At 45.0% G+C, this 26,648-nt stretch overlaps 1 protein-coding gene across 1 annotated transcript in view; it reads left to right on the top strand.

Annotated features, from left to right (window-relative positions):
- The window catches only part of ldb3a (LIM domain binding 3a), a 179,264-nt gene that overhangs the window by 47,085 nt on the left and 105,531 nt on the right, over positions 1–26,648 (top strand). The window contains exon 3 of the mRNA XM_063070731.1: positions 19,789–19,940. Coding sequence (XP_062926801.1) covers positions 19,789–19,940 — 152 coding nt within the window. The remainder of the gene's footprint in view (positions 1–19,788; positions 19,941–26,648) is intronic.

Below are 26,648 nucleotides of genomic sequence, written 5' to 3'. Positions count from 1 at the left end.
TCCCAGGAGATCAGCAGTTTCTGAAATACTCAAACTGCCCCATCTGTTACCAACAATCATTCCATGGTCCAAGTCACTTAGATCAGATTTCTTCACTATTCTGATATTTGAACTGAACCTCTTGACCATGTCTGCATGCTTTTATGCATTGTGTTAATTCGATATTTGCGTTTTCATGAAGGTGTACAGGTGTACCTAATGAAGTGGCCACTGAGTGTATAAATGGCTGCATAATCTGGGGGTATCATCCTTAAAGGGGTACACAGACAGAGAGATCTGAGGGTTTGCACAGAAAGTGGCAGGGCAGCTCCATCACAAGCCAACACCTCTCTACCTCCTTCAGCAGCTGTTGAAGTGTCTCGTGAAAGACAATTGTTGCTCTATTTGTGGTGACTCCTGGAAAGACATAAGGAATGCTTGCAACACAGAACATACAAATATCTGAATAGTTACCAACTTGCCTTGCAAGGTAACATACTCTACTCAAACTCTAGAATCATTATGCTACCAGTCTGAAGTTCCAAACCCTCTGACCATCTTGTAATGTTGTCTAGTGGCACACTACATAGGCACAGGTACAAGGAAATCATGGTCCCTGCTCAAAGAACCTCAGCAATTTTGATCATTGAAAGCTGCAGGTGTTTATTCCACTTTACTGTCTCCTTCATGACATATGTAGGGTGATGCTGTGAGACGTCAGAACAAGTGTGGATGAATGCTCAGAAGGAATTTCTTTCTGAATCTCAGCAGAAACACACCCATACTTGCACCTGCCCAGTGAGCCTCTCATCTGTGGTGGGTAAGTTATGAGAGGGGATTCCAAGGAATAAGATGTAGAAGTATTTGGAAAGATGGGGGTTCGGCATAGGACTAGCAGCCCCATTCCATTAAAAGCCCAGTGTGGCGGAAGTGCCAACAGAAGCTCCAAAGACATAATCCCTGGGAGAGGAAATTTACACCAAGAAGATGGGCCACATCTGGAGATAACCTGAAGGACTGGCCCAAGACGGAGGACTCTGTGGAGCTATTGTTAGCAGTCTATACTCCAGCGGGTGATAGGCTTGAGCAAGTAAGGCTTTTGATAAGTTCCATATAGTAGGCTGCTATGGAAAATTAGATCACATAAGATCCCAGGAGATTTAGCTAACTGGATACGAAATTGGCTTGATGGTAGGAAGCAGAGCATGCTGATGGAAGGTTGTTTTTCATTCTGGAGTCCAGTGACTAGTGGTGTTTTTGAGGATCTGTTCCAGGCCCATTACGATTTGTTATGAGTGTGTACAAGGCAGTTGGCACTGAAATAGGTTGTACCATTGAGAGTGAAGTTGATTATCAGGCTTTACAGTGGAATCTTGAGCAGCTGGGTGACTGGGCCGGAGAATGGCAATGGAGTTTAATTGAGATAAGTGTGAAGTGTTGCATTTTGGGAAGGCAGATGAGGGTTGGGCATTCACAGCGGACGGTAGGAGCTGAGGAGTGTTATATAACAGGAGATCTTAGGAATACATTCATGTTTCCATGTGAGTGGTGCTGCAGGTAGGCAAGGTGGTGAAGAAGGCTATTGGCACGCTGCCAGCTGTAAAAGACATCTGTGAGGCTGCATTTGGAAACCTCTGTTCAGTTTTGGTCACCCTGCTATAGAGAAGATGATACCAAGATGAGAATCTGGGCTGGCAAGGACCAATTGGGTTGAGAGACCTGTTTTTGTGTTGCCTGGCAATATGACTCCGTCCCACAGCAATAATCACAGGTCTGTGAGCAAATTCTCCTGCTCACACAAGACATTTTGACTTTAAGGAGGTGCAGTCGACTCTGTGAAAAGATCAATGCTGGTCTTGCTTTCCTTTGCTTTTAAGCATTATGCAGTTTGTGGCAGTGCCTCGTTGCACAGCTCTCAAGTGCAGCAACAGTAATTTTGTTGCTCAATCTGTGCATGTCATTTAGACCTAAAAACATAAGACACCAAAGTAGTCTAAACAGCCCCTTGAACCTCCCTCACCATTCCGTAAGATCATGGCTGATCCAATCTTGGTCTCAATAACACTCTCCCACTCCCTTTCCTCACCCCTTGATGTCTGTCAACTCAGCCTTGAACTTATTCTCTGACTCCATCTATGCCCCTCTCTGGGTAGAGAATTCTGAAGAATAATGTTCCTTTATGAGGATGTATTCCCCCTCTTCATCGTCTGAAATGGTTGAACCTTATTTTGAAACAACATCCCCTAGTTCTGGATATCATCATTAAAGGAAATCTCTTGTCAGCATCAATCCTGCTCAGAATCCTGTATGCTTATGAGATCATGTCTCATTCTTCTAAATGCCAGTGTGTACAGGCTCAACCCACTCAATCTTTCTTCACTTTTCAAACCCTTTGTTTGAAGGAACAGCCTTATAATCCTTCCATGTCTGCATCCTGCACACACAAATCATTCCTTAAATATGAACACCAAAATTATCCTCAATATCCCAAGTGTAGCTGTGGCAATTGCCATTAAAACTTCCCTAATAAACAGTGTGTCATATCCATCCCCCTTTCTCATTACATCTTGCCCTTGCCATTTCATATGCTTCAAGCTAGGGCTTCCCCAGATTCCTTTGCACGGCAACATTTTGAAGTCTCGCTCTATACAAATAATAAGCTGCATTTTTTTATTCTTCTTTCAGGAGTGGATAACCTCACAATTTTCCATGTTATATTCCATCTGCCAACTTCTTTCCTACACACGATGCTCCCCCATGGCAGGCTCTTTGAATCCTCCTCACAGAATACCAACCTAATAGTTTTTGTATGATCAACAAATTAAACAACAGAACACTTGGTCCCTTCATCCAAGTCATTGGCTTAGTTATATGAATAGCTAAGATCCCAGCACCAATGGTGTTGGCGCGTGGCCAAGTGGTTAAGGCGTTGGTCTAGTGATCTGAAGGTCACTAGTTCGAGCATCAGCTGAGGCAGCGTGTTTTGTCCTTGAGCAAGGCACTTAGCCACACATTGCTCTGCGACGACACTGGTGCCAAGCTGTATTGGCCCTAGTGCCCTTCCCTTGGACAATATCGGTGGCATGGAGAGGGGAGACTTGCAGCATGAGCTACTGCCAGTCTTCCGTACAACCTTGCCCAGGCCTGCGCCCTGGAAGCCTTCCAAGGCGCAAATCCATGGTCTCACGAGACTAACAGATGCCTGTATATTTATTTAAGCACCAATGGTGTTGACAGTCTTCTAATTATTGGTTGCCAATCTAAAAATGATCAATTTCTTCCAACTGTTTTCCATTAGTTGGCCATCTCTATTGATGCCATATGAACTTATCAAATGTTATTTAGAAGCCTACGTACACTAATTCTACTGGTTCCCCTTAATTTGCTCTGTTTATTACATTCTCACAAATCTCTAGCAAGTATGTCAAATGTTTTCCTTTTCGCTAAACCATGTTGACTCTGACTATCTTATGACAGGCACAGGAAGAGCTTCTTCCCTGAGGCTGTGACACTGCTGAACCTCTCATCACAGCACTAAGCAGTATTGCATCCGTATTGTACTGTCTCAGTACTTTTATATTTGTGTGCTGTAGCACTTCTTTTATTCGCAGTTATTTTGTAAATAAGGCTATTCTTTGCATTTCTGGTCAGATGCTAAATGCATTTCATTGGCTTTGTATCTGTGCTCGGCACAATGGCAATAAAGTTGAATCTAAATCTAAATCTAACTTTTCTTAAATGTCTGACTATTTCCTTAATACTGACCCCAGCATTTCCCTACTAATGGATATTAGACTATCTTCCCATCTCCCTTCTTACTTGAATTGTGTTCTTACTTGAATGGTTTCCAGATCCTCTGAAACCTCTTGCGTATCCATGGAATTTTGATAGGTTACATCCAACACACCAACTTTCACTGCATCACTTCCATTAATAGCCTAGGAAACAAGCTGTCAGACCCAGGGGAGCTGTCTGTCATTGGTTTCATTAGCTTGTCTTGAACTTTGTCTCTAGTGGCAGTGATTGTTTTAAGTTCCTCCTTCAAATATTTGTAATTGGTCGTGTTTCACTGTTGTAGCTTTGTTGCTTGGTGTAGTTGTGTTTGTTGTTCTGCCGAGCATTGTGGACATGATGCTGGAATGCATGGCGACTCTTGTGGGCTGCCCCCAGCATTTCATCGGGTGTGTTGGTTGTTAACACAAACAATGCATTTCACTGTGCTCCAATGAACAAGTAATAAATAAATCTGAATCTGAATTTGGGATTTTTTTTTAGTGTCTTCTAATGTGAAGACTGATCCAGAATAATTATGTAGGCTCGCTACCATTTCTTAGAGTGACATTGTTGATTTCCCAGTCCTTTCTTTTCCTTTATCTGAACTTGTCTTGAAGTATTTTCACGCCAGGGGGAACTGAAAGCACAATATCCAACGTGATACTCAACAGGAAACTGGTAGCTGCCCGTCAGAGCAGAGGGGAACTCTGCTTACTTTAAGCTTTATTGGAAAATGAGACTGACCATTTCAACTTGACCATAAAGTCAGAATACAGCAGAGTAACAGGCCCCCACTTTCACTCACCTACATACTTGGAGTAATTTACAGTGGCCAGTTAACCTCCCAACCCACATGTCTCTGAGGTGTGGACAGGAATGGGAGCCACAGAGAGAGCATGCAGACTCTGGAGATCAGGATTGTACCTGGTTCTCTGAAGCTATGGGAGCGTGGCTCTATCGTTGGCACCACTGGGCTGCTCGAAAAATATCTTTGACTTTGGAGCCAAGAGGAAGCTGAGCAGCTTGCTTTTTGGTTTATTGTTCTGGCATTTGATTGAGCATTAAATCGGTCACTGTCATTGAAGTATTTTAAGAGAAGCCACTTTACTGTTTTGATTTGGAACCCTGGGAACTTTTGATGCGCTATGCTGCAGCTACTCTGATTACTGTAGATCTACAAGAAGGGTACATGTGTCCCAGCGGTTAAATAAAAATTTTTAAATTCTCATGTTCAAGCTCAGTTCTATCTGGTTAACTCCCCTACCCCCTCACCCTTAGCAACTCCGCCTGCCCTTTAATACTCAAATCCCATGCTTCATTCTGATTTGTCCTTCCACAGCTCCCTCATTGTATCCTGTACTAAGGTAGAGTGAAAAACTTGTCTCGCATGCCCTCCATACGGATCAGTCCATTACAAAAGTGTATTGAGGTAATACAGGGTAAAACAAGAGCAAAGTGCAGATGGCATGTAACCGTTACAGAGAAAATACAGCGCAGGTATGCAGTAAGGTGCAAGATCATTAAAGAGGTAGATTGTGAGATCAAAAGGCCTTTTAAAGCATCAGGGAACCATTCAATAGTCTTATAACAGCTGTCCTTGAGCCTGGTGGAATGTGCTTTCAGTCTTTTGTACCTTCTGCCCAAATGGGAGAGGGAAGATGAGAGAATGTCTGGTGTAGGTGGGATCTTTGATTATGCTGGCTGCTTTTTCAAAGCAGTGAGAGCTATAGACAGAATCCACAGAGGGGAGGCTGTGCTGAGCTGTGTCCACAACTCTCCGCAGTTTCTAGTGGTCACAGGCACAGCAGTTGTTTTCCACCAGCTTTATCTCTCATACCTGACCAGGTGTTGATCCCAGGCCTCCGAGGGTGGCTTGGTGTCAGTGTGCACTGTCGGGAGGTGTGGGGCTGCAGGTTACTGTGCTGAAACACGAGCGGTTATCCTTGTCACTGGTGTCTTGCCTTGCCATTTTAGGTTGGGGGGCACAATATTGGTGCTGACGCCAATGTCAGATGAAAGGTGCTGTACATTTGCTGAGGTGTGATGCAGCTGAGGATAGCAGCAGACTGGCTGAGTGTCTGTCACGGCACAAAGCAGACTAGACTTCAGGGTGAACTCTGACTCACCCCACCTGTGGGTTCGTGTGCTGTCTGCCAGCATCATGCCGCCTCGACTCGGTCCTCAGTCACATTCAGAAGGCCTCTCATCCTTTTAGGTGTGTGCATGCTAACCCAGGGCGGGCTCACGGTATGCCAGCCTGCGTGGTTAGACTTGTCAGATCCCACTGTGAAATGGAATGAGCACCAGCCCTGAAAGCACTGTCACCAAACTCATCATGATCAACCTCCCACCTTCTGTTATCTCAGTGCCGCCAATGTCTGACCTTTCCATTGCATGCCTGGCTTAATAAAGCTCTCTCCTGGTGTGGTGCTGACTTTGCCAGTGACCTGGAACGCTGGAAGTCTACAGCTAAAAACCCAGTGCACAGTTTAGTTTGATTGCTGCTGGTTTTATGCTGGAGCTTTGGTTACAGAGGGGTGGGAGCAAATTACGTGGACCTGTGCAATAAGGGCCTGGCAGACCCCGAAGATGAGTGTACTGGGGGAGCAAAAGCAGTTGGTATTGAGCCACTGTTTTATCTTCTCAGACCCTTTAGATTATGAGGTATTAAAGATGTGTTTGATTGAGAGAGGGCTCATCCAATGAAAAAGTTTGATTTCCAGTGGTGGTGGGAGAGTGAGATGGGATGTATTGGTATTAGTATAAAGTATAGAGCTGGGATGTCTGTGGTAGCTATATTTATTTCTCATTTTCTTTGCAACATTTAAGGTCATTCACTCCATAAAATCCACCCTTTCTTCCATGGTTCTCTCACCCTCTCCCTCCCATTCCCATCTACCCTCCTTCATTTTCCCACCATTCACCCCCACTATGTGCAACTTGCTGTAGCCATTTAGTCCAACAACCTGCACGTCTTTGGGATGTGGGAGGAAACAAGAGCACCCTGAGGAAGCCGACACAGGGAGACTTGCAAACTCCACGCGGACAGCACTGGGGATCTGGACTGAGCATGGTCCTTGGAGCTAAGAGGAAGCACCTTCTGTATTGCCGTGCCACCCTAAGAGAGAAAAGCTTCAGGCACGTGGCTGGCTCATGTCGTGTGAATGTTTCTGTGGTCTCCCTGGTTACTGTGTGTGGTGGGACGGTGAAACGTATCTGTTTTTCCCAGCCTCCTACCTCCTCTGCCAGTGGCAATGGTGTCCAGTGAAGGATAAGGAGAGTGTACGTGTCACAATGTCTACAGCGAGCCACGTCAAGGGCACATGAGTAGTGAAGTGATGAACTGACACAAGAACCCAAGAGAATAGGAACAGGAATAGGCCACTCAGCCCCTCATATCAGTGCAATCATATTTGATCTACCCAAGTCTTAAAAATTTCCAGAGCCTTCAATCTTCCAATCTTCAGAAAATTATTCTACTTCCATTTTAATTACTTGTAATGATCCAGCCCCCACAATTCTCTGGGAGAGAGAATTCCAAATGTTCACTACACCCGCAAGAAAAGGTGTCTACCTACCTGAAACTTAAATGACCAACCCTTATCTTGAAATTATATCCCCTTGTTTGAGACTCGTGAAAACATTGTGACATCTACCCTATCAGGCCTTCTTCGGATCTTCAGCAACATCATCCCTCATTCTTCCCAACTCCAGAGATAATAGAGCCAAGACTGGGGACTGCAGGCATTTAACAGAACATAGAGGGAGTTAGTTCTTTTACTGAAGGTCAGGTGTTGAGGTCCCTTTGACCAGGCACAGGGCAGTGATTCTGACACCATACAGAAAGCAGCTGGACCAGGAGCTGGACTTCAAATAGCTTCAAATAATTCATTGTAATTAACTGAAGTACTATAGTTCATTTGCTTTGAAAGAATGATGGCCTCCATTTGCAGCGTTTGATGTCTTACAGAGTAGCTTGCATCAGAACAAAGCCTTGCATCTGGTGACAATAAGCTGGGGCTTTGGAGATGCATTATCAGCACAGTTTGATACTGAACTGCATACGAAATAATAGACAAGTAATCAAAGATTTGATCTGTGGGAAAGCTTTAACAAAAGATTTGATCAGTGAGAAAGTTTTAACAAAACATTTGATCAGAGAGGATGTTTTAACAAGAGTCTGAAGGAAGGAATAGAGGTTGTGCCATTTGGATGCCTGGAGCTGTGTTTTGGTGATTTGAGAGTGGATGGAACTACAGCAGAGTTGTTCTGTGCTATTGATTGGTTCTCGCTGAGGGGAATGTTATTGAAGGACTCAGCTCGTCATACATCTCCTGCAACTTCTTGGTCCCCTTTCACTGAAGTTTCATTTCCTTTTTGTGCACACTTTATTTGTAAGCCACAGGACAAGTCTATACTGAGCAGCTCAACACTTAGTGGAGGGAAGTGTTCCAGTTCGACACGGTCAACAGGGCAGTCCTTCAGGTGAGACATAGAAACATCTGTTTCAATCTTGTGATGTGAAGAGTCGCAGGGATGTGCTTCCAGTGCCGCAGTCAGTATCCAACTTCCAATGAACACCGTCGTCGTTAGGTCGCATCTGGAATTTCCAGTTGGCGGACGATTTCCCTCCATGCCGCTCTGTCCCGACACTTGTCCACAACGTCCCTAGTCTTGTCCAGCTTGGTCCAATCCTTGATGTTATCCAGCCATGTTGTTCTTTGTCTTCCTTTCTTTCCCTCCATCTTTCCATATAGCAAGTCCGACAAGATGTTATCTCTCCGCGTAATGTGCCCACAATAAGCAACTTTTAACTTCATGATCTCCAATGAACACTACCTAACAAATAATCTGAGTCTTTTGTGCGAGCAAATTAGGTGTTGCCTCTGTGGACTCAGTGCCCCCTTTGTGAAAAACGCAGTGAACTTCCACTCAATAGGAGAAACTATGATCTTCTCCCTTTCAGGTTTACCATCCAGCATCCCAGGCACCAGTACTTTATTTTTATTTACAGATACAGCATGGTCATAGGCCCTTCCATCCCAGTGAGCTCACACCACCCAATTACACCTGTGTGGCCAGTTAATCTACTAACCTGTGCCTGTTTTGGAATGCGGCTAGAAACTGGAGCACCGGGAGAAAATCCATGTGACCACAGGGAGAATGTACTAACTCCTTACAGACAGTGGTAGAATTGAACCCGAGTCGCTAACACTGTAATGGCATTACGCTGACTGCAACACTACCATGCCACACCAGTGGTCCACTAATGCAGTACTATGGAGTTGTACTCACTCTTTTCCCTATGGATCTGGCTTCCGGATGAGGTCCCAGGTTTACCGGCCATGTCCTTGAGATCCACACTGCATTCGTTTGCCGTCATAGTCTCCTGCAACAAAGCTGTCTGATTTATCTTGTGGCTCAACACATCCATTAGAGGTTGAGCTGTTGACTGCATCTGATGGGAATCTGCATTCCAAAGGGTCTCTAAATCTAGAGACCTGAAATAAAAATAGAAAATGCTCAGCAGGTCAGGCAGCATCTGTGAAGAAAGACACGATTAATGTGTCAGGTTGATGGTCTTTCATTAAAAGGATGTCAGTTTCCTTTTTCTAACCCCACATGGTGACAGATAGGTGGAGTGAACTACCTGGCTATTGGAAAGCCCATTGACCTGAATGCACTGATGTCATTGGGTTAACGAGCTGTCTGGTCTCAGTTGGTCAGAGGTGAGGGTGCTTCTGAAGAAAGCACAACTTCAGTATTGGCTCCATTGGGTTAGCCAGTGTTGGGTGAGAGCAGAATGCAGAGCTTCATTCTCCGTGGAAGTCCTGCCTATACCTGTAGCAGAGATTTCTGATAAAAGTAGGATTGTTTCTGTGAGTGGAGGTTGATTGCACAGCATGAAATGTCAATCCCGTTTACTGTCATGGAAGCAAATGATTTACCCAATCATCTTCACCTGGTCAAGATCGGTGGTGTCTCCATAAGCAGCCCTGATGGAAGGATCAGATTTCAGCATACAATGGGGAACAGTTGTCTCTGTATTGACAAGTGTCCAGATATCACAGAACCATAGGGAGATACAGTTGGGGAAACAAGGCCTTTGGCCAATTGAGTCTGCTTAAACTCCTTAGGGCATCATCTTGGCTACTTACTTTTCTCCATAGATGCGTCACTCCAATTTCCATCTTATTTTCTCCACAATTACATCAACTGCCCCAGATTCTACCACTTACCCATGTCAGAAACAGGGTTACAGTATCAGGCAGCATCTATGGAGAGGAATAAACAGTCAATGTTTCAGGCCAAGACCCTTCAACTTATTAAATCCATGGGGTCCGAATACATCTGGCAAGATCAGCGCTTATTCCTCGTCCTTAACCGTCCTTCGGAGTGTGTTCGAAAGGGAGTTGTAGGATTTAGACGAAAGACAATGAAGGACTGGAGGGATTTTTCCAAGTCAGGATGGACCCCCCCACTCTGGTGACTTGGAGGGGAACCTGCAGGTGATGGTGCTGTCATTTGTCTGCTGCCCCTCATCCTTCTGTGTAGTAGAGGTGAAGGCTTTCGGGAAACCTGGTGGCTAACAGCTGTGTCTTTTGGTACATGCTGCGGTGGTGACTGGACCAATGAAGGGGGAAATGAGTAATTAACGTGATCAAAGGGTACCAGTTAGGGAAGTGCTTTGTCATGAACATGGTAAGTTACTTCATTAGTTGGAGTCACAGTTATTCAGACACTTGGAGAGTATTCCATCGCACTCCTGTCGCATGTCTTATAGAAAATGGAATGGCTTTGTGGTGTCAGGATTCCTAATTTCCAATGCTCTTGGAGCCCTGAATATTAATCTCGCCGGTCCAGGCAGTCCTGATTCAAAGTTTTGGCCCGATGAGTTGCTCCACCAGATTGTTTCTTGCTTCAGATTCCAGCATTTACAGCCCCTTGTATCCCCAGTCAAGTTCCTGGTTGATGGTGGCACCCAGGATATTGATAATAAGGCCATGGCGCTAGTAATGCCATTGAATATCATCTGCAGGTGTTTAGACCTCTCTTGTTGGAGAGAGCCATTGCCAACTCTGTGGTTGCCACTACTTTGCCCATACCAGGTCTTGCTGCAAGCAGATGTGAGAAGCAGTGAATGGAATCAATCATTCCATATCAGCAGAAACATCCATTTTAACATTGACAGAGTAGCTGCTGATGGCTGGGCCTGGGATACTGACCTGTAACATTCTAATAGTGATGTCCTAGGCTGGCATAGTTGGCATTCAACAACCTGAGCCATCTTCCCACGAGTAATGCTTAATCCCAGGCTTTTGAGAAATTTTTTTCTTGATGCCCAGAGATTCAACTTGAGCCTTGATGTCTCACTGGGTCAAATACCACCTTCATGTCAGACCTGGCAGCTCCTACCTCACCTTATGAGTTCACCTACTTGATTCCTGCTTGCACCAAGTCCGTGATGGGGTCTGGAGTTGAGTTGACCTGGTGAAACATACACTGAGGAATGGTGGGCAAGTTAGAGGCAAATGCCATTTAGTGGTACTATTGACAGTGCATTCTATCACTTCATGACTTTCCTGGCAGCAGAGATATGGGTGATGCAGTGGTGTGAATCAAGGTAAGGGAACATTCTCCACAGATACTATATTTATTTCCATCCCTTTTTACCAACAAATGGTTTGAATTAAACCAAAGGAAGTTCTTAATCCAGCCACATTAGCAATGGTTGATGTTGTGGTATTTTAACATCCAGGTCTACCAACAGCTCAGGTAGATGAAGTTCAAATGTTTTCCACTTCTCAGTATCACACTGTCTGAAAGAGTTGTATTGACCACCACAACAGGAAAGTAGGTTTGCGAAGTGGATGGAGATTTGAGGGTGCAGGTCTGAAAAAATACAAAACATGCTCACACCATCTGGTGCGAAGGCAGTGAATTCTGTGCTTTGTCAGTGCCTAACTTCAGGCCCTCCTGGCCCAACAGTCCCGCACCGCCCAATTACACCCATGTGACCAATTAACTTACTAACCTGTACGTCTTTGGAATGTGGGAGGAAACTGGAGCACCCAGAGGAACCCACATGGTCACAGAAATAACGTACAAATTCCGAACAAGCAGTGGCGGGAATTGAACCTCAATCACTGGTGCTGTAACGCGTTTTGCTAGCTGCTATGCTGGTGTGTCTCCTTATGTGTTTGTATTTGTTGCTTTTTGCTGTGGAACTATCCTCAGTGGTGATCCACAGGATCAGACAGCACAGAAAGAGGCCCTTCAACCCAGCTGAACCATACCAGGCAAGATTTACATCTAAGCTTGTCCCATTTCAAGACCATAAGATATAGGAGCAGAAGTAGGCCATTTGGCCCATCGAGTCTGCTGTGCCATTCAATCATGGGTTGATCCGATTCTTCCAGTCATCCCCACTTCCCTGCTTTCACCCCATACCCTTTAATGCCCTGGTTAATCAAGAACCTATCCCTCTTCCTTAAATACACCCAATGACTTGGCCTCTACGGCCGTTTGTGGCAACAAATTCCACCTATTTACCACCCTCTGACTAAAGTAATTTCTCCACATCTGAGTTCTAAAAGGACGTCCTTCACTTTTGCCTGCATTTGGGCCATATCCCTCTAAACTGTTTCTATCCATGTACCTGCCCAAGTGGTGTTTTAATGTTATTAATGTACCTGCCTCAGCTAATTCCTTTGGCAGCTATAATTGCATAAACTGAGTGACCTTGGGATGAAAAACATGCCTTTCAGGTCCCTCTTTACAGCCCTGTCCTCTCATTTGAATCCTGTGCCTTTGAATCCCCAACCCTGGCAAAAAGACTGTGCATTCACTACATGCTCCTCATGATTTCATACACCTTTAAGATTTCCCTTCATTCAGTGAAACCTCTCTCCATAAGTCAGTCCTTGAGTCCCACAAGTCCTCTGCATTCTTTGTAGTTTAAAAGCATCTTCCCTATAGCAGAATGACCAAACCTGAACACAATGTTCCTGAAGAGACTTTACAAGTGTCTTGTATGGCTGCAGCATAACATCCCAACTTCTAAGCTCAGTGCCCTGACTGATAAAGGTCAGGGTGCCAAAAACTTTCTTTGCCGCCTTTTCTACCCGCAAAACCAACATCAGGAAGCCATGTACTTCTAGTTTCCTCTGTTAAACAACACTCCCCAGGGCCCTACCGATCACCAAGAAAGGCCTACCCTAATTTGTCTTCCTATAACGCAACACCTCAGACTTTTCCGAATTAAACTCCATTTGCCATTCCTTGGCCCACTTACCAAGATGACCAAGACCCCACTGGTAATCATCTTCGTTGTAATGATAGAACCTATTTTATTGTCATCTGCATTCTTACTAGCCATGCCTTGTAGATTTGTGTCCAACCCATTGATATAGATGCCAAACAGCAAATGGCCCAGAACTGACCCCAGGGGAACACCACTCATCATGCGCCTCCAGAATAAAAAAAACACCTTTCACAATTACCCTGTTTCTTACCATCAAGACAATTTCACATCCAGGATACCACGTGAAGTAACTTTCTATCGCAGCCACAGGGAGAATGTACAGACTCCTCCTTACAAACAGCAGGGGAGTTGAATGCTGTAATAGAGTTATGCTAGCTGCTACACTACAGTGTTGTCCCAAATTCTAGAACTAGATTTAAGTTCTGACAGTTTTGTCATATGAGGGGATGCAAAGTCCTCTCCAGAGGTCATTGACATTTGTAGTATTTCTCTGAGTGTAGGGCCAAGTAGATACAGGGGGTGGTATTTTCCCTGGCTGGGATCTCCAGAAATGCGTCACAAACTCACGGTGAGGAGTTGAGGACTGGCATGAAAAGAAATTTATTCACCCAGAGGGAGGTGAATATTCAGAATTTGCTACATATGAGAACTGTGGAGGCTCAGTTACTAAATGCACTCAGAACAGAAATCAATGTAGTTTTGGGTAAGTGATATCAAAAAGTCTGCAGTGGATATCATCTCCCTGGCCCTACACTCATCGCAAAGACACTGATGTTGAATTTATGACTACAGCTCTACCTTCAATGCTATACCTCCAAGCAACCTCCGAGACCTGGGAGTCAACACCTCATTCTCTAATCCTGTACTCCCATGACTGCATAGCCAGATTTTGCTCGAACTTCATCTACAAGTTTGCAGATGGTACTACAGTAGGCGGCCGGATCTCAAATAACGATGAGTCGGAGTAAATGAAGGACATAAAGATCTTAGTAACATGGTGTCATGACAACAAGCTTTCCCTCATTGCCAGCAAAGCAAAACAGCTGGTTGTTGACTTCAGAAAGAGGATGGTGTACGTGGTTCTATCTTCATCTACAATGCTACCGTTGGAAGGGTTGACCACCCCTGGGTACATGGTTCTATCTTCATCAACGATGCTAACGTTGAGAGGGTTGAGAATTTCAAGCTCCTAAGAGTGAACATCAGCCAATAGACTGTCCTGGTCTAACCACACGGACACCACAGCCAAGAAAGCTCACCAATGCCTCTCCTTCCTCAGGAGTCATGTCCCTGTCAACCCTTACCAATGTTTACCAATGCCCCATAGAAAGCCTCCTATCCGAATGCATCATGGCAGAAAGTACAAAACCCTCAAGGCGTATACCCCCGGGCTCAAGGACAGCTTGTACTCAACCATTATAAGGTTATTGAATGGTGGCCTAGTTTGATAAGATAGACTCTTGACCTCACAATCCACCTCATTATTATCTTGAACCTTATTGTCTACTGTAGCTGTTACACTTTACTCTGCACTCAGTTATTGCTGTAGTTTGTTCTACCACATTGCACTGAGTAATGATTTGATCTGTGTGAACAGTGTGCAAGTCAAGTTTTTCACGTTACCTCAGTACATGGGACAATAATAAACCAATTCCAATTCCAGTGTAGGAAGGTGGCACAGTGGTAGATGATTAGCTGTTGTCATATTGAATAATGGAGCCGGTATGAGGGGCTGAATGGCCCATTCCTGCTCCTGCCTCTTGTATTCTAATGTTCTTAACCTAATCTTAGAGTCATAGGCCCACTGCATCCACGTGAACCTTTTTTGCCCATCTATGCTAGTCCCATTTGCCCCGACTAGGACTGTATCCTTTCTGTGCAAGCGCTGGTCTAACTGCCCTTACACATACAGATTGTGTCCCAATTCCACCATCACCTGTGGCATCACATTCTAAATACCAACTACTCCCCATGTAAAATAAATCATCCCTCAAATCCTTTTAAAACTCCTCACTCTTATCTTAAACCCATGCCTTCTTGTTTTTGTATCCCTGTCATGGGAAATAAGATTCTGACTGCCTAGCCTAATAATGCCCCTTACGATTTTATATGGCTCTATCAGGCCTCCTTCACTCCAGGGAAAATGAGCCCAGCCTGCACAATCTCTGCCCATGAATAAAGTTTGTAAAGGGTTGAGAAATCCAGCCTGAGTTATCCTTCTGAACCCCCTTGAGGCTGTGAATGAAGAAGGTTCTCCTCAATTTCTCAGCCTCATTGCTCATTCCAAGGGACTTGAGAATGGCAAAACATATTGGAGAGACAGCCCTACAGGCTTGAATCCTGTTTAAGAGTACATGCTACGTGTCCAGGAGTGACTGCAGTTTAATCACGGAGCCTCCATAGCTGAATTCTTGGGATGACTTGGCCTGTGGTTCCCCAGAACAGAATGTACTTATTTCAGTCGGTGTGGAGGTTTTATTTTGATCTCTCTTCGATCGGCCCCATGGGAGGAGGCTGCGTGTTTGTCCACGTTGCTCCAAGCCTGGCCGACGCCCACCAAAGGCAAGTGTCCGTCAGGCAGGGCCAGTCTGATGAGCACATACAGCTGCAGGGGCCTTTGTTTCACCGACACACGTTGCTGTGAGCACACTGGCTCAGTCAGCAATATGCTTTTCGCTTAATAAGGAGTCCGGCTCAACTTACTTCATGCAGTGCTGTGGCAGCCGTGGATGGGAATCTTAGAAATGCTCTGGATGCATTTGCTCATATTATGTGTCTGATTATTTTGGCTTATGTGGTCGATGTAAATGCAGGGTCCAGAGACAGGGAGCACTGTGCTCAGCACTTGTAATCGTAGGTAGGAAACAGGCCCAACTGATCCATGCTAACCACAGCATCTTCTCTGCCTGCATTTGGGGCATAACCTTCCAAAAGTCTCTGAAGATCTACCCTGGGCCCAACATATTGGTACTATTATAAGGAAGGCACAACAGCAACTATATTTCATAAAGAGTTTGAGGAGACTTGGTATGTCACCGAACACGAGCAAATTTTTACAGATGTACTGTGGAGAATGTTCGAACTGGTTGCATCACCGTTTGGTATGGAGGGGCCACTGCACAGGATTGGAAAAAGCTGCAGAAAGTTGCAATCTCAGCCAGCTCCATCGTGGGCACTGGCCTTCCCAGCATTGAGGACACCTTCAAAAGGCGATACCTCAAAAAGGCTGCATCCATCACTAAGGACCCCCATCACCCAGGACTGACCCTCCCTCAGCAATCTCTGCCTCCACACTGACAGGGGTTACCATGGTAATCAAAAGTAGGAAGTTCTGCAGATTAACCCCCCCCCCACCCCAGTGGCTTAAAGGAGATGACAAGCCCAAGGAGGTGATAGGTGCCATTCTGATGTTAAATATTGCTCAAGCATTGCTTGGGGAATGAGGAGAATTTGCTTCTACCCCAGTCCTTGGGTAACTGATGGGGCAGTGTCTGCTGAAGATGGGTTTGATGAGGCCGTGGCTGCCCCATTGTATGCTGCCTTGTCATAGAGTGGAGCAGCCTGGAGAAAAGGCCATTGTGGCCTCCATTTGCTGCTGTTTCAGAGACTTCCTCAGTGCCTTCACCAAGTGCTTTCCCTTTCAGATCGGAGGTCAGGGTCTCCTAAGAGCGAATGGGGAGTGGGAGGTTTGGGCAAGGTGGATAGTGTGAAGTCAAAACTCCTCAGTGTGTTTCTGAATGTCTGTAGGTTGCTGCTGCTGTTACTGGATCGATTGTGAAAATGTGGCAAGTGGGCATGCGGCCGGTTGATCACGCGGTGGATTGATTTGGTCTCCCTGTGCGGAAGGCCCTCTCTTTTTGCACAGGCTTTCGAGTGCGCACGTTCTTGTCTCGGCTGGCCTGGTGCGTTGCTCCCACACTGTAAGTTGCCCAGTGTGTACCCTGGCTCACATGACTCAGTAAAAACATTTAATCCTACAACGTTTTTGCTCCGCACATACGTAACAGGAGTGAACTGATGGAGGATTGCGCGGAATTGATGCAGTGGGGGAAACCTCCTTTCGGCCCATCGAGTCTGTACCTCAAGCACCCAGCTGCTCTAATCGCTTTTTATTCTCCTCACAGCCCCATCAACTGCCCCCTGATTCTACCACTCACCTACCGTAAATATCAACGGTCAATGAGCCTAGCAGCCTACGTCCAACCATCAGTTTGCCACGTTCGATCTAGAGAGCACTGGATATGAACTGGAAATTGGGTGGTATCGTTTGTCTGCCTTCGGGGTGCACAGATGAAGTATGGGGTAGGAGAGTCATCTCCTGTGCAATGTACCCCTTTCCCATCTGATTTAGTCTTTTTCTCTGTGACCTTTGCACTGATTGAACCTGCCTTGGTGCAGTTCAGTGCAGGATGACCAGTTTTACCAAATGACAAGGCGGAATCTCTGCTGTTCTACATAAGAGAAGGTTGTGAGGTTGAGTCGCTCCGTCGTAGGTAGCTATGGTCATAAGCAGGTCAAACTGTCTGGTTGTACAACAGGCATGGCCACACTTCAGCCCTACAGTGTTGATCTTTGGTCACCGGGTGCGGAGAGGGGTGGGTCAGATGGGGGAAATCTTCTAGTCAGCTTGCTCCTGGGCCTGGACTAGGGAGCCACTCAAGGACCCAGGTGGAAGATAGCCAAGAGTCCCGCCAGAGCTGATTGCCTGCCCCTCTTCCAGAGTTAAATCTATGCCTGTGTGTCCCGTGGGAAGGAGCACATGGCATCCATGGGTACATTAGGGGGCTTTCCAAGACCACAGGGGCTCTAGTGCGTTCTGGATAGAGATGACAGTGTTGCAGTTTGAAGCTGTTGACTGTAAATAGATTACCCCGTGGAATACTGTGGCATTGTAATGGTGTGAATCATCATATAAACCTCCTTTGGAAAAGGAGAGAAAAATGTCCAGGGGTGGTCTGTGAGAGATTGAGCCCACTACAGGCAGTAAGGTTTCAAACTTAACTGGCAATAACGGTGTAAAGCTGGGAGCGAGAAGGGGCAACGAGGTCCTCAGAATACATCAGGCCTGACTTCCTGATGTTTGTGGTGAGCAAATGGGGCAGTTGCTGCCTCCCAGCTCCAATGCCCTGGGTTCGATGTTGCTTGCGTGATGCTTGCCTGTTTTCCCTGTGACCACGTGGGCGTCTTTCTGTTTCCTCCCACATCGCGGAGGTGTGCAGTTAGGTGGGTTTTCTAGCCACTGTGTGGCGCCCCTGCTTGTGTAGGTGAGTGGTAGAATTTGGGGAGTTGATTGGGAGAATAAAACGGGATTAGTAGTGAACTTGTGTGAGTAAGTGGTTGATGGTCAGCACAGCCTCGGTGAGCTGAGGGGCCAGTTTCCAAGCCGTATCCCTCTGTGTCACAGGGAAGGTTCTGCCAGTGCTAGTCACAGTCAAGTGGGTACACTGAGACAACAGGCAGGTCATCAGTTGAGACAGGCCCCACCTCAACGAGGGATGTGAGCTGTTGCTGGAGGATGAACAAAATGGGAGGAACTTATTCCTTTAGTAATACCTGCCAGTCGGACCTCCCCATGCACAGCAGTGTCACTACTCGATTCTGTGGCATTGGGGTGGGTCATTTACATGAAGTGATGGCATCCAGCCTGGAGAGTCCAAACCTTGTTGAGAGCCGGACATGCTGTTGGGATCTGTATGAGCTTGAGTTGACTGGGAGATACTGGGGAGGCAATGTCTGTCGGCGCTGGGCACTGGAACATGTATCAGCATCAGCAGGGACAATGGTTGAAGTTTCTAGGGCAGGTTCTTCTCCTACTCAGTAGCGTTGACCTCAGAGTCTGCAATCACAGTCCCAGTCTGTGCATTATCATAGTTTTCTGAATAATTCTTCTGTTTTTTTCTCCTTTTTTTTTACAGTCTTTCTTTTCAGTGCGGAGCAGTTCCTGATTCATCTTTTGTCTGAGATGTTTCAAAAACTACACAAAGACAGGTTGTTGGATAGTCTCCTATACCCTGTGTTCTTTGCAACTTTGGGGTGGCATTTATCCGGTGTGTGTCCCCAGGCTTTGAGCCATCATGCTCTGCTATCCCCTGCTCCTGTAATTCCTCAACTTAAAAAAAACGTTCTCAAAAACAGACTTTCACTATAGCACTGTTAACATTTTGGGGAAGCTGTCTTTGACCAGCTGAGAGAGGGCAAGTTCAAAGGAGTGTACAGGGCACGTTCTTTTGCACATAGATTATTGGGTGACTGGAATGTGCCAGGGGTGAAGGGACAACCAATTCTGATAGGGATGGTTTAAGGTCTCTTAAATATGCACCTGAATGTGCAGAGAGCAGAGGGATATGGACATTATGAAGGCAGAATTAATTAGTTTAAGTTTACTTGTTAGTTTAAGTAATTCAGCACAGCATTGTGGCTGAAGGGCTTGTTCCTTTTCTGTGCTGTTCCATGCTCTAAGTTCTGTTTACAAAAAGTCTTTTCTTGTTTTAAGGAATAGTGCAGTACTCTCCATGTATAAAGACGCTGTACCAATATGACTATAATGCATATCATTATGCCTTTTCCTCTTCAAATGTTTTCTGGGAGCATGTTTTCTTCGATAAACTGAGGAGTGTCTTGTATGTGCTCTGTGAGCTCGGACTGGTTATACACATGAACACCAGCCCGTCCTTGCCTTTCAGATGTTGGTTGGTTGATTTGCGCATTTGATTCTTAAATTCTTTTACTTTCCAATCTCCGACCTTTATCCATGCCTCTTCTCATTCCAGGTTAGTCCAGGAAGCAAGGCGGCTCAGGCAAACATCAGCCAAGGAGATACCATCGTGGCCATCGATGGGGTCAGCACGGAGGGCATGACCCACCTGGACTGTCAGAATAAGATCAAGTCAGCCACCTATTCCCTGAACCTGAGTCTCCAGAAGTAGGTGCAAACTTGTTACTGTGTTGGGAATGGATGTGATAGGCGGAGAATGCAGTGGCAATTCAGGGGGCAAAGGTGGGCAGCCGGATTGTCAAAAGCTGGAGAGCCCTCAGAAGATAGGTTGAAGCCTCAGATAGAGAGAAAAAGCTGAGATAGATTGTGTGGCATCGTTGACCTCCACAGGGTCTGTTTGGGGTATTGATGTTGGGCGCTTTGTGCCAACTTACTTGATTGTCAAATTTTAAAATCAACATGTTAGATATATTTGAATCTACTATTGAGTCATCGTAGCCTGGGATCCTGTGCAACTTCTGTTTGTAGAGTCACACAGCAGAGAAACATGACCATTGGCCCAACAGGTCCATGCCAACCAAGGTACTCACCAAGCTACTCCCGTTTGCCTGCGTTTGGCCAACAGCCCTCAGAAACATGTTCTTGTGTGTTGTACAAGATTCCAAATTGATATCTGCAATATGGATAAAATCATGGCACACAACGTACAATAAAAAGCAGATTTCAAGCCCTGAAGGCATCACCATGATTTGGATATGTGGTGATATGGGATATATATGACTGTCAATTTATAACTAGCAAGCTAGGCCAATGGCAATGAAATGATGTCCAGATGACATACTTCTGGTAAAAATTCCCTGCCGTTTAAGCTATAAAAGTTTTCTTTAGAGGAGAGAAGTGGTCTTGGTTTTAACGACACATTTGAATTGTCTTTGAGCAATACAACACCTACTTAGCCCATACACTGTGAGCTGGATTGAGACTGATAGGAAATATATCTAACATGGCTACTCCATCTGATTTGAAGATACACAGTACAGAAAATGTCTTCTGTCCATTTCCAGATTCCTGTTGCTGAGACCTGGGATGTTAGTCCTTCTTGCGGACAGTTTGGTTGGGCAGGGGATGCGTCTGTTGTCTGCTGCAGCAGCTGTCTGTAACAATTAAATGAACCTGTTTGTCATTCCTGTATCATGAGAGTGGTCGAGTGTGTCACTTTACACATATCTTCAGTGTGTAAACTTCACTTCACATTCCGCATCATCTTGTTTCGGGTTTGTGGACCACATAGCGATTGTCAGGTGGCACTTGAGGAGTTTCATTCAGTTCAGTTTTTTTGGATGCTGATGTTATTGATCTGAGGTTCTTCAGAAGTCAAGAATGAGGCATAAAACCTGTTGCTCACTGTCATTTATTGTGTGCTAAGTGAGCAGAGGGATTGGAAAAGGAGAATAGCAAAAAAACAGAGCCTGGTAGCGAGGAAAGGCAGCAGCGGGAGAGGAACAAAGGAAAGAGAGAGAGTCAATGTTCTCTGCTTGTATCGTAACTGAAAGAAGAGCTAGTAACCCACTTTCAAATCTCTTACTAGCTCTTCTTTCAGTTAGTCCTGACGAAGTGTCTTGGCCCGAAACGTCAACTGTACCTCTTCTTAGAGATGCTGCCTGGCCTGCAACGTTTACCAGCAACTTTTATATGAGTTGCTTGAAATTCCAGTATCTGCAGATTTCCTCATGTCTGCTCGTATTGTACTAGTTTGTTTATTTTACTGAATTTCCGTAGATAGCATTCTATTCAAATTTTGTAGATAAGAGTTACCAATCAGACAGCCCCTATTCATTTAATGCAATACACAAGAAGCTTCCAGAATAGTACAGAAGAACTGCAGCCATTAGGAAACACACTGAACAATTTCATACACATAGATAAATATATAAAAATGCAAGCAAGCATAAAGAAGTTAAACTACAAAGAAAATAACAATTATACATTGTAATCCCAACACATTTAGAGTCAGGCAACACACATAAAAGTTGCTGGTGAACGCAGCAGGCCAGGCAGCATCTCTAGGAAGAGGTACAGTCGACGTTTCAGGCCGAGACCCTTCGTCAGGACTAACTGAAGGAAGAGTTAGTAAGAGATTTGAAAATGGGAGGGGGAGGGGGAGATCCAAAATGATAGGAGAAGACAGGAGGGGGAGGGATGGAGCCAAGAGCTGGACAGGTGATTGGCAAAGGGGATATGAGAGGATCATGGGACAGGAGGCCCAGAATTCCTGTTGTTTACATTTAGAGTCAATACATTTGAAAATTCAGTGGCAGAAAAACTTGTATCTACACTAATAATAAAATAATCAAAAATTCATCTGAGTTCTGGAAATATCAAAGGGTATTCGTAGAATTATGTCGTTGTTAGATAGATTGTCTTTGTACGTAGGCACATTTATGCAAGTTTGAACTATTCTATTAACGATCTCCCTTGTACAAGTAAAAAAAAATGATGTAAATTGTGATAAAACGTATCAGGACATATACTATGACGCATAATATTGAGTAACCCCAGCTTCCAGGACTCAAATGAATGCAGTCAAAGAAATTCCATCCATCTGATTGATGTACAGTGTTTTATCTGCTTCTTTATGGATATGATCAGCCAAATCAGTTATGTCTTCAGACTCGTCAGGTATGCAAGTACAACACTCCTTGCATGTTCCTCCCTTTACTGCAAATGGAAGATCTATTGCCATAATAATTTTGACAAACCATCTAGTGCTTGGTGACCATTTCTGTTGTTACTTTCCCCAAGGCATCAGTAGTGCTGTTGTTTACATTTTCTAAAGCTGCAGCCTCCTGTTGTACTCCTTGCAACACCATTCAATCGGAATAAAATTGATGCAAAACAAGTTCCTTCTGAAATGTCTCATTTGCTTCTAGACTCAGGATGTAAAGATAAAGTCTGTGTACGTCTCATAGCAAGAAATACATACCCCAACTAACAAGATGCTAATCAATGAGATGGAAGAGAGATGTAGATTCCATTTCTGCACATAAAGTACATATTATTCCATGGACTTAGACCATTTCTTAGAACTTGACAGGAACTTTGTTGAACTGTAATATTTTTCTGATGAATATCTTCAATGAAAATACCAGAGTTATTGCCCCATTTCGGACAGTGTAAAGAATAATTGCATAAATTATGCCCTACTGGAATGGTACCTTCTGAACTCAGGCGCAAGGTACCTTTTATAGTGGACACTTGAAAAGATTTATTAGCTTTGTCATCAACATTAGATCCAGATATAGAAGTATCTCAGGATAATTCATGAATAGGGTCAGATATGATATGATTCCCATAATCATGCTGATTATATTTACGTATATAATCCAGATCAAAACAGTGTGTGTTGCGGGGGGGGAGGTGTAATTCCTTGTCATGATGATGTAGTAGTTAACTAATTTAACAGGAGAATAGCTTGAAATCTACTGCTGTCCCCTTCCCCTCCCCACCCACCCACCTCCCATCCTTCAAATTCCATCCAACATGAGATGACTTTCAATGGGGAATTTCATTCCTTACCACAGCAATTGTATTATAGAAAACCTTTCTCGTCCAGTTCTAAGTTCTTTTTGCTGGGAGGTGGGATGTTGGTCCATATTACAGACAGCGTATACATCTGTCTCAGCTGCTCCAGCAGTGCATCCTCGAGTGAGCACACGCCCAGTTTATGTAGTCCTCTCATCTGTAACCAAATGACCACATGATTTTCCAAGTGGGAGGCTTGGCACTGTTTAAGGAACAGGATCAATTTGTATTTTACCTCGAAGTTTAACATTTGATTTACTCAGCGTCTCGAATCCTTCACCTACGTGTTTATGCAGAATTCTAACTTGGAGGCCTACAGTCATAATCCCACAGACAGTAACACCAATACCAAATGTCTGAATCATGCTTACTGAACAGGAATACAATTACAATACAGTACAATATCTCCATAAACACAAGAGATTCTGCAGATGCTGGAAATCTTGAGCAGTGCACACAAAATGCTGGAGGAACCTAGCAAACCAGGCATCATCTATGAAAAAACAGTCAATATTTCAGGCCAAGATCCTTCTTCAGGACGTCACCTTGGGCTGAAACGTCAGCTGCTTTTTTCCCTCCACAGATGCTGCTGGGCTTGCTGAGTTCCTCCAGCATTTTGCTCAAGATTTCTGGCATCTGCAGAACCTCTTGTGTGAGAGAGAAACTAAAACCTGAGAAGAGTAAGAGCTGTGGGCCCCCTCAATTAAATTCATATATAAAAGATCTCTCAGAAAGAAAATTCAGAAAGCAGAAGTGAGTATATTAAAGCGTGGGTGTTAGGACAAACCAGAAGTTTGAGGCACTTTTAAAGTGCCCATGAGTGAGAAGGTCCATTTAGTTCAATGCATGTCAATCAAATCTCAAACCATCACCCCTGGTTACCAAGTGACATTGACTCCCAGGTAAGCAGTGCAATGATTTTAAAATGTACATCCACTCATGGTCTTTTTTTCCTTACCTCTGAGTTTCTCCACCTCTGCAATCTTCCAAGATAGCTGTGCCACTCTACCTAACTAACCCTCATCTTTAAGCACTCCACAACCAGAAAAATTTATTGAGCAGTGTAGCCCTAAACATCAAAATTCCCTCTTTAAACTGCTCCATCTTCCCTCTTCACTGCCCTTCTTTCCACGTTTGACCCATCAGTTGGACACTGACCCAAAGGATTTCTAAGCAGCGCTTTGTTCACCATCCCCAAGAAGCATCTGAGCACTTAATTTATTGATTCCATTGTCTGTGCTTCTGGTTGGTAAATTGGTTTATTATTGCACATGTACTGAAGTGCAATGTAAAGCTCTGATTTGTGTGCCATTCATACAAATCATTTAACTACATCAGTATTGAGGTTGGTTGGTTGGTTGGCATCCATCGTCACAAGCCTGGGCGGAAGGTATGGAGATCCTGAGATGCCCAGTCGTCAAGATCCCCCTCTCAGCCTCACCAGTGTAGTCCAAAGGAAAACTTATGAAGCAATACGTTTGGCACCAACTTGGCTACAGAGCTTCTGCCTCTCCCGAGTCTGCCCACAGGCAGTGGGGCTATTTACCCACAGCTGGGGATCTTGTGGGCCTGCGTGCTACGTGTGCAGAGGCCAATTTTCCAACTCCATCCTCTGTAGTTCAGCCTGAGTCTGAAAGGAGTTCAGTTTCCATGTGCCACCAGCGAGGAGGCACTCTATGAGGCTTGCTGTTGGAGGGGCTGTGTACTGGCAGAAAGAGACTTAAACACTCAGCTGTCCTTTTCGCAAGACTGCCAGCCAGCGGTGGAAGCTGAAAGTGAGCGACAAGCACTACCCACTACACTACCACGCTAGATGCATCACAACAACCTTTTTAACACCAGTATTGAGGTAGTAGAAAGGAAAAACAAAGGCAGAATCCCAGAATACAGTGTTTTACTTGCAGTGAATATGCAGTGCAAGTGTTCGATTAAGCACAAGGACGTGATGAGGTAGATATGAGGTTAAGAATTATTCAGCAGTCTTATAACAGCATGTTAGAAGCTGTCCTTGAGCCTGATGGTATGTGTTTTCAGGCTTCTGCAATGAAGTTCAAAGATTAAAGCATAATCTAAGAAGATTAAGGGATTTGTCAAGGGAAATGGATCAAAACTTTTTTTGTGTGAGGAATCAGAGTGGGTCTTGGGTCTGAAAGTCTCTCACAGATACCAGCATTGTGCCTCCCTCTTCCGCATACCGCACAATGAGAACTGAGGGCTCTCTCACCAGAGGGCCAAGGCAAACATAATTCAGTAAAGGCATGGCATGAGAATGAGGAGCAAGCAGAGGCCATTCGGTCCTTCAAGGCTGCTGCTGCATTCCTTAAGATCCCAAAATATCCAGAAACCCATGGGCCTCCGTAACTCATGGGCTGAGCCCTCGGAAGATTTACTGTTCTATGCGTGAAGGAATATCTCCTCGTTGCGATTCTGAACAGACTATCCCTCATTCCGGGACTGCGTCACAAAAGGGTGTAGATGCCGCGCGCTCGAGCAAATATCGATCTGGTGGAAGATCTCAACAAGTCGGGCAGCATCTGTGGAGGCAGTTAGCGTTTTGTGTTCATATCCTCTGAGACGATGAGCCCTACTTCCAGACTCCTCAGCCTTGGGGAACGTCATCCCCGTTGAGCCCTGTAAGGAGTTCCAGGCGAGAGATGTTGAGTCAAATGGATGCAGGCAAGTAGCGGATTGGGTTTGTTGAGCTGATTAGCCTCAGTGCTGTTGATGCAGGCTCTCTGTGCTCACACCCACTCAGTTACAGTGCTGAGGCAGAGGAGGAGACATTGGCTGAGGAGGAGGCATTGGCTCAGGTACATGCTTAATCAGTTGGGTTTTCTTCTAGACTGGTCTCAAATACTGTGGCATTAAACTGAGGGGCTTTTCACATGATAGAACATGGCCACCTGCTAGCTGCCATTCAAAAGGCTACAAGAGCCTGGTTTGTTTTGGGGTGCCCAGTGGCACAGCTGGTAGAGCTGCTGTCTCACAGTGTAGGAAATCTGGGTTCGATCCTGATCGCCAGCACTGTCTGCCAGGAGTTAATTCATTCTCTGGCAACTTCAGTTTCCTCCCACATCTCAGACGTCTGGGTTGGTAGGTTCAGTACAGTGAGTTATGGTTGTATGCCGCACTGTGTAGATGTGACAGAACAGGTTTGCAATGCTAATTCACCCGCTAATCTTGCCCCTTTGTCCAGTTAGACACTCCTCCTCGTCCTGTCCCTGGTCTAGTTTCCCCAATAGTTCACACACTTTACCCTCCCATTCTGCAGTTCTTGGGAGTTCACCATTTACACACGCCAACAGTACAACAATCGCTAGCTTGGCCAATCAA

This window comes from Mobula hypostoma, chromosome 18 (assembly GCF_963921235.1).
Source record: "Mobula hypostoma chromosome 18, sMobHyp1.1, whole genome shotgun sequence".
Taxonomy (NCBI): domain Eukaryota; kingdom Metazoa; phylum Chordata; class Chondrichthyes; order Myliobatiformes; family Myliobatidae; genus Mobula; species Mobula hypostoma.
Note: the sequence above shows the minus strand (reverse complement) of the source record. Positions and strands in the feature narration are given on the sequence as shown.